This window comes from Lepus europaeus, chromosome 15 (genome assembly GCF_033115175.1).
Source record: "Lepus europaeus isolate LE1 chromosome 15, mLepTim1.pri, whole genome shotgun sequence".
Classification (NCBI taxonomy): domain Eukaryota; kingdom Metazoa; phylum Chordata; class Mammalia; order Lagomorpha; family Leporidae; genus Lepus; species Lepus europaeus.
The window spans coordinates 74,712,318-74,721,604 of NC_084841.1; the positions used below are offsets into that span (position 1 = coordinate 74,712,318).

Genomic DNA, 9,287 nt, shown 5'->3' on the forward strand with positions numbered 1-9,287 from the left:
TGTACTACATATCAGTTTTTAAAACTTGTAATTAGGATTCAGTTTATTAAGAGGCAGGGTTTCTGCTTTACCTGCATTCTAGATTAGAAGTAGGAGCCTTGAAATTACACTGTGATTAATACAAATAGATATTATTTCAGACTTTATTAATTATTAGGAAAGACATTATATACAGCCTTTGGAAAAAAAGAGACCAATAGTCAAAGAATTTCATTTTTTGGTCATATTTTGTCACTTTCACTTCCATGACCTGCTCTGATCTCACTTTTGTTTACTTCATTGGACATTATCTTTTTGTCCCCATCTTTACTTCTCTGCCTTGATTTCACATTCCTTGGTATTCATTACTGTTGCCACTGTCTCTGGTTATACCAAATTTCCTTGAAAAGGGAAGGTGGGACAGAAAGATCTCAGAAAGTAAATTAGCTTTTGCATTGGTCACAGTGCTGTCTTGGAAAAAGATTTTGAGGATGAAATGCAGAAACAAGAGTACCTGATAGTTACGATGTGAAGATCTGACCCCTACCCTCAGCCTCAGGAACAGTTACTTATTCTATGACCCCGCCAGTAATTGTGAAGGCGGAGAACTGACCTGTAATTTTATAACAATTGCCATTAAGAATATTTTTACTTTATTTGTTGATCATACATGTTTTTCTCTATTTTTTTGTAATCAAGTGGAGGTCAAAATAAGTCTTTAGAGTATTTATTTTTCTGCCATTTGTGTATCACTGCATTCATATATCTCATTCTGACTCATCCTTTTAAAGCATTACATTTATGAAATCTGAACAGTAATTACTACTTCCATTGTACAGAAGGAGACATGGACTGAGGTGAAAAGCTCTGTAGGGCTGGGACCCGAGTGTGACAAAGGAGGCACTTGGGATCTGAACTTAGAGGTTCTGACTCTTTGCCCAAGATCAGGTAGTTATGCAGGTTATATAATTGGGTTCAGAACCTAACCTGACTAGGTTTTTCTAGAAGAAAAAGCATGTTTTAAAAGAATTTTATGAACAAAAATGTAGCTGATTAATTAATTTCCTTATTACACCTGAGGTGATTGCAAAATGTGGTTATGTAGAGATGCTCAAATTTATTTAAAGGCTGGATAGGTTTTTCACTGCTGTAGATTTCAATTCAGTCAGGCATCAGTTTATTCTCTCAACCAAGTTTGATTTTAACTATTAGACCTACGGTTTATATCCGTGTTCTAATGACCACTAGGATAACACAATAATTTTTGAGGTATATTCGGCACCTAAAAATTGTATAAATTTAAGGTATACAGTTTGATTTGCTCTATATACAATACAATAAAATACAATCTGTGATTAATTACAAATGATGCCTTTGGATGGGAAGAGAGCCTTACAGTCACCATACTCTGCCTGGTTTATAGTGTCTGGTCATGTTACTCTCATCACCATTAATTCACTATTATAAATAACAATTTTTTTTTTAAGATTTATTTATGTATTTGAAATACAGAGTGACAGAGTGAGAAACAGAGATCTACCATCCACTGGCTTACTTCCCAAATGACTACAACAGCCAGTTCTGGGCCAGGCCAAAGCCAGGAGCCAGAAACTTCATCCAGGTCTCCCTCCTGAGTGGGAGAGCCCAAGCACTTGGGCCATTTTCCCTTCTTTCCCAGGCACAATACCTGGAAATTGGATCAGAAGCAGAGTAACTGAGATTTGAACTGGCACTTTCTCGTCACAGGCAGCAGCTTAATCCACTTCTCCATAATGCCAACCCCAACAGTTACTTTTTGTTACATTATTTAGAACCAGTATTTTCAAATTTGATCCATGTCAGTTTATGCTATTTCTATTCTATTAACATACCTGTTCCTCATATAGGTAATTTGGATAGTATAAATCTGTGCATCTACTGTTGACCTGTTAGTTTGTATTTCTTTGGTACATTTCAAATTAGGGTTGATTATTGTTTTTCATATCAAGGATTATAAAGTGAAATGGATTTAGAAGTATAAATGGTGTCATTGGACTTACCATATATGAAGGTTTAATAAACAAATGCAAGAATTAATCTAGACTTTATTCATAGAAGACTATGTATATGGGTATGTGTGTTTTTGTTTAAGGAGTAGGAATTCTATGAAAAACTGAACATTTCCCATCAGATTAATTTGTCTATTTTTCTTGTAGAAACCTGTGGATTTTTGTGTCTAAGTTTACTGAATTTGATGCAAGAAAATTACATAAATTATATAAGCATGCTATTAAAAAGCGGCAAGAATCTCAGGTAAATTTGTGCATCACATTTTTTTCCTTTAATTTGTTGTCATGAAAAACGAGACATTCTTTCCTGCATTAAGAATTCAGTTAATAAATGAGGAAGAAGTAAACGAAATGTAAGATTCACTGTTAGAACACCAGTAGTAATTATTACAAGGTCCACAGAGAGAGACTAAAATTAGTGGATGTGAAAATGGGGTGTTGGCATAATGGTGTTTTTAAGTACAAAGAGAATAAGTAAGTTTATATAGGAGGAACTCTTGACACTATGTGTTAAACATGTAGTCGAGGTTGATGTCACCAACGTGAACCTTCTGATACAGTGACAGAAGCATGTCACTTCTGTGCAATTATTGCCAAAAGTTTCTGACATATATTCTGCAAAATCCCTGTCTGGTACTCCTCAAAGTGTCAAGGTAATAGAAGATTTAAAAAGAAAAAACAAAGGCACTATCACAGAAGATGACATGGCAAGAGTAAAGTCATAGGACAAATACTTTTATACTTTAAAAGATCTGTAAATGTTACATATATACACTCTTGATAGCTTTTTGTTCATTATCAGGATTTCCAAATTGTTTCCTACTGTCTTTTAAGAGAATTTGAAGTCATAAAAGACTCTTACATGTGTGTTTTTGTTGTAGCAAAACAATGACCAGAATAGCAGTCTGAATGCTCATGTGATTAGAAATCCAGGTAAGTCAGCCTTATTAATTTTATTTTGGAAAAATAGATTTAAAATTTGTTTTTTTTTGGGGGGGGGGGTTTTGTTTTAAATAAATATAATTATTAAAAAAATTATTTATTTATTTATTTATTTATTTATTTTAATTTTAAGATTTATTTATTTGAAAAGCAGCCTGTGGAGTGAGAGAGAAACAGAGAGCTTCCATTCATTGGTTCACTCCCTAAATGACCCTAACAGCCAGGGCTGGGCAAGGCCAAAGCCAGGAACCCTGGAGCTTATGTAGATTTCAAACGAGTGGTGGTGGCCCAAGTACTTGGGCCATCCTTTGCTGTTTTTCCAGGCACATTAGTTGGGAGCTGGATGGGAAGTAGGGCTTAAACCTTGCTAATAATGGGATTCTGTCACTGGTGGTAGCTTAACCTGCTGTGCCAGAAAGCCAGCCCCCTTAAATTGCTTATATTGAGAAGATGCATTATCTACCTTAAAGATCTATTTCCTTAAGAACAATCTGTTTTAGCTTATTATCCTCTGTATAAATCAATATTTTGCCAGTTTCTAAAAATTAAATATTTTGTAGAAATTATAGAATAAATTTTTTTTTATGTCATTTGGAATAATGGTACATTGTTTCTATCTGAAAGTGACTAAAAAGATCTGTCCATGAGGGAATGGACCCCATATTTTTCATTTGTAATTTTCAAAATTTTCAGAATTAAGTGACACTTTTTAAGCTGTGGTACGGCTCTTACAGAACTTGTCTGAATGCTTTCACTGCTTGTCTTTGGGAACTGATTTTGTTTTGCCAGGAGTTGAAATAGTTCTTTTAAATCATTTGAATAAAAGTTGGGCTTTCCTTAATCTAACAGATGTGGAAAGGTTAAAAGAGAATACAAATCATGATGACAGCAGCAGGGATAGTTATTCTTCTGATAGACACCTGTCTCAGTACCATGATCATCATAAAGACCGGCACCAGGGAGATTCTTACAAGAAGAATGATTCCAGGAAAAGACCCTATTCTTGTTTCAGCAATGGTAAAGACCATCGTGAGTGGGATCACTACAAGCAAGACAGCAGGTACAATTGACAATCATTTTGAAATGTTGCTCATATAAAGACACTTTAGAAAGTTATGGAATATGGAATTATAAGATACACTTACTTTGGTACAAAAACTTTTTTGAAATTTGTGAATAATTTCTTCATATTATATATTTGCCACAAATTTTTTTTTTGAAGAGTCCTCATACTGGTCTTTCTCCTTTTGATATTGTTTGCTCTGTTTGTTATGTCAAATAATTTCATCTTCATGCACTCAAAACAATTCTTGTGAAATAATGGTGCTTGTTTATAAAAAGAAACATTGATATATCGTACTTTATGTTAATATTAAGAACCGAGGGTTGGGCATTTGGTGTGGTGATTTTGATGCCACCCAGTGCTTTCGTTTGAGTCTCAGCTCTATTTCTGACTGCAGCTTTTTTTTTTTAAGGTTTTTATTTAATGAATACAAATTTCATATGTACAGCTTTTAGGAATATAGTGTTTATTCCCCGCATTCCCGCCCTCCCACCCCCACTCTTATCCCACCTCCTACTCCCTTTCCCATTACATTTTTCATTAAGATTCATTTTTAACTCACTTTATGTGCAGAAGACCAACTCTATACTAAGTAGATTTTTCCACTGTTTGCACCCACACAGACACACAAATATATGAAGTACTGTTTGAAGACAGGTTTTACTGTTAATTCTCATAGTATAACTCGTTAAAGACAGAGTCCAGTGTGAGGAGTAAGTGCACAGTGACTCCTATTGTTGATTTAGCAATGAACACTGATTTTTAACATCAGTGAACTGCCCAGGCTGTGGAAGCCTTTTGAGTCCACAAACTCTGTCAGTATTTAGACAGAGCCATATGCAAAGTGGAAGTTCTCTTCTCTCTTCAGATAAAAGTACATCCTTCTTTGATAGCCCCTTCTTTCCACTGGGATCTCACTCACAGAGATCCTTCATCAAGGTTATTTTTTTGCCATGGTGTCTTGGCTCTCCATGCCTGAAATGCTCTCCTGGGCTTTTTAGTCAGATCTGAATGCCTTAAGGGCTGATTCTGATCATGTGGTAGCTCATGTACTTGGGTCACTGCCACCTGCATTGGGAGACCCAGATTGATTTACAGGCTATTGGCTTCATCCTGGTCCAATGCTGGCTGTTGAAAACATTTAGGGAGTGAAAGAGGGAATGGGAGATCTCTCTCTTTTGCAAAAAAGTAATAAATAAAAAGTCTGTATCTAAAATTAAATAAATAAAGGTCTTCAGTTACATCATTGATATCAAAATATGAATTAAAAGGTAAAAGTTAATATAGGGAGTTCTAGAATTGAGTTATAGGACTCATTGATTTTGGACAATATTTGCTCACATATTCTTTGTAATAGGAAAAATAAAAGCTTGATGGGATAATGATCCTAATTTGGTACAGAATTCTGTATTTTGTATTTTGAAAGAGGTAATGGGGAGAAAAAATTTATGTAAGTATACCTTATTGAGGTTAAACTCAGCAGTTTGAAGTAGTCCTGAAACCAGGAAGTTTCCTGTATGTTCACTGTTTTTGAAAGGCAGAGAGAGTGAGAAACAAATAATACCCGCAACAGCTGGATTGGGGCTAAAAGGAAACCAGGAACCAGGAACTCAGCTGGGGACTTCGATGTGGGTGGCAGGGGTCCAAGTAATGGAGCTAACACGTATTGCATCCCAGTGTGTGCATTAATAGAAAGTTGGAATTGCAAGTTGGAGCTGGGACACAAATTCAGGTACCTGGATGTAGGATGTAGACGACCTAGATGTTATCGTCATTGCTATTGCTAAGTACCTCCTTTTTTTTTTTTTTTTTTTTTCCCATTATTGTTGGGTTTTTGAAGCCCTTGAACTGTAGGCAACCTAAATATAATAATCCAGCAGAATACATTTTACTCTTTTATTGATAATTGGGTATTTTCAATAATTAATGAGAAGAGATGAAAAATAAATTAGAGGCCAGTGCAGTGGCGTAGCGGGTAGAGCTGCTGCCTGCTGTGCTGGCATCCCATGTGGGCGCCGATTCGAGTCCCTGCTGCTCCACTTATGATCCAGCTTTCTGCCATGGCCTGGGAAAGCAGTGGAAGTTGGACCAAGTCCTTGGGTCCTTAAACCCGTGGGGAGACACAGAGGAAGCTCCTGGCTCCTGGCTTTGGATTGGCTCAGCTCTGGCCTTTGTGGTCATCTGGGAAGTCAACAAGCAGGTGGAAGACCTCTCCCATCCTTCCTCCCTCCCTGCTTGCCTGCCTTTGCCTCTGCCTCACTGTAATTCTGCCTTTCAAATAGATAAGTAAATCTTTAAAAAAAAAAAAAAAAAAAAAGAAATTAGAAGACATTCTTTGTTTTTGGGCTCCACTTACTGCATAATTTGGAGATGCTCTGTCATACTAGGAACATAATATCTATTGTAGAATGGTTTTGAAAATTAGAAATGAGCATATAAAGAAAAGGAAAAGCCATGTTTTTAGGGTATATATATATATATATATATATAATTTCACAGACTTAATTTATCTTGTTGATAAGATCTTTTCATCAACAAGAAAAGCCCATTAAGCTTAGTGTATTTTATTGGAAAAAGCAAACATTTTAGAAATTATTTCTCATTAAACTGCCACATTTATATGTGAAGTACCTTTCTCATTGGTGATTCCTACATCAAATTCTGCTCATATGTACCCAGTCAAATTGGAGTAAGCTTGTAATGGGTATTACTAACGCATAACAATTTTGTAAAATTATTTCACAGGCTACATTCTAGCATCTTTCAAAGTGTTTTCATATAGGTTAATAAAAGGCAGTGATCTCTGGGGTATTCTGTTTAATTTTAGTTCCCTTAATTTTAACTTCCAGACCATTAAGATATATAGATACAAATGATATATAGAATATAAAGTAGCAAATTCTCTAAAATGCATGTTTAAAATTAGATTCTTTCAATATGCTATATATCAAATAGCAAAACTATTATGATTCAAATCATTTTTTCAAAGGGATATTTCCAGTGATTTTTAAGCTAACTTATGAAGTTTTGCAATGAAACACTAATCTATACAATTAAAATATTCTTATACTTTATTTTTAATATGACTTTTGTTTATTTGGAAGCATTTTAATTTACATTATTAATTTGTAAGTTTCAATTTCTCTTTTAGGTACTACAGTGATAGAGAGAAACACAGAAAACTGGATGATCACAGGAGTAGAGATCACAGACCCAATTTGGAAGGGTTAAAAGACAGATCTCATTCTGATCACCGTTCTCATTCTGATCATCGATTACACTCAGACCACCGGTCAAGTTCTGAATATACACACCATAAATCTTCCAGGGATTATAGGTATCACTCAGATTGGCAGATGGACCACAGAGTTTCCAGTAGTGGCCCTAGGTCACCACTGGATCAGAGGTCTCCTTATGGCTCCAGATCTCCATTTGAACACTCAATTGAACACAGAAGTACACCTGAGCATACCTGGAGTAGTCGGAAAACATAACGAAAACTGATATGTTTTGTCTTTCTGGACTTTTCTTTTAGCCATATATCATAAACCAACACAGTAATTGCCTTATATGACTTGAAAGATATAAACAGATCTTCTATCAGTAGCAGTATTGTTACTTCTTTCCAGGATGCAAGGTCTATTATCCCAACAGAAGAGAAAATATTTTTATATTTAAGGATTATGCTGCACTGTGCTACAAATATTGTAGTACTTTTTTTCTTTTTTAAAGAAATGGAAAATGTTTACTATTACAGGGACCTCAACACTGCCCTCCCATATAGGCTGGATAAAACTGTTTTTAAGTCAGTGATTTTAGACTGACCTCCATTTAAATTATGTTTGTATATGAACTTTGCTCTGACCTGTGATCATGTTTCAGGAAAGAATGAAAGAGAGTTCTTTTCTTAATAAAGAAAAAACACTCAAGGACTTTGTTCACTTTCCAAAGCTACTTGTTTACATTGTACACTGCGACCACCTTGCCGCTTTTCATCACAAGCTTGAATATTTAAATTCTGTACTTATATCTGTAATATAGCCAGGAATTTCCTGTTTGTGATCTATTATTATGCCTTTTTACAAAAAAATTGTAAATTATTGTAAATGGATTAAATGAGCTTTCCTTACTTTCTCCCCCTTCTCAGGCTTTTTTTGACTGTTCCTTTCCCTACCAACTCAGGCCTTCTTATTAAAAAAAATCAGTGTAATAACACTTTTTAATGATTTGTCTTGATGAAATCATTGTTTAGAATGTAAAGATGGGGAAAGGGGCCACTTAATAATTCCATTAGTCCTCTTTTTATATTGAATATTTTATTAGATATATGTTATTTCTTCCCTTTTTTCCCCCTTTTTTTAGTCAATGTTGTGTTTGTAGTTAAAGAAAATGGTGAGATAATATGTAAAATCTAAACTGCATGCTCTGGAAACACTTTTCAGACGCATTTGGTTTAAAAGGGTAGGTGTATGAACACTTTCAGAATCCAGAATGGCCAAAAGTTATTGTAAATCCATTTGTTTTCCTTTCTCATGTGGGCAATAATGTCAAATGTGCTATGCAGCCAGGTTAACATTTTAGAAAACTTTGATTGACTTTTAATATAAACTGTTACAATGCACACTGATTGTAAATAGAAACCTTATATATGACATATTAAATTTAAGAAAAATTTAAAGATTTTTCTGCTGCATTCTTATTAAACTTGACTTTTTTAAAGTAATATTTACTTCACAGAAAAAGGATATTTTGGTAAGCAGTTGAATATTGACAATGTGTAGCACTGTGACTAAGTCTGTTTTGAAGACTGATTCTTTCTATGAAGTAAGACTTAGATCCTAGAAATTTTTGTTCAATTCTTTTGGTTCCTTGCAGGTACTATTTTATGATGTATCCTATTTATCCACAGACTTTTTATTTCGCTAAATTCATTGGGAATTCATGAATCATATGGCATACATCCTTGGGTATATGCTATGATATGACAAATTTGAATATTGACTTTTTGATACTTACATGGATATATATTCCTATAATGTTCCTATATTTGGCCCTGCTGTTTAGCTATGGGAGAAATCTGTAGAAATTTGCTTATAGGGTTTTTTTAAAAGATTTATTTGTTTATTTGAAAGGCAGAGTTAGAGGCAGAGAGAGAAAGAGGTCTTCCATCTGCTGGGTTACTTCCCAGAAGGCTGCAGCAGTCGGAGCTGCACCAATCCAAAGCCAGGAGCCAGGAACTTCTTCCAGGTCTCCCA

At 34.8% G+C, this 9,287-nt stretch overlaps 1 protein-coding gene across 2 annotated transcripts in view; it reads left to right on the forward strand.

Annotated features, from left to right (window-relative positions):
- CHD1 (chromodomain helicase DNA binding protein 1) overlaps positions 1–8,679 on the forward strand; it is a 71,139-nt gene extending 62,460 nt beyond the window's left edge. For both annotated transcript variants that reach the window (XM_062212361.1, XM_062212362.1), the window contains 4 exons: positions 2,175–2,271; positions 2,909–2,960; positions 3,819–4,029; positions 7,184–8,679. In XM_062212361.1, coding sequence (XP_062068345.1) covers positions 2,175–2,271; positions 2,909–2,960; positions 3,819–4,029; positions 7,184–7,526 — 703 coding nt within the window. In that variant the 3' untranslated portion in view covers positions 7,527–8,679. The remainder of the gene's footprint in view (positions 1–2,174; positions 2,272–2,908; positions 2,961–3,818; positions 4,030–7,183) is intronic.
- The last annotated feature ends 608 nt before the right edge of the window (positions 8,680–9,287 follow it).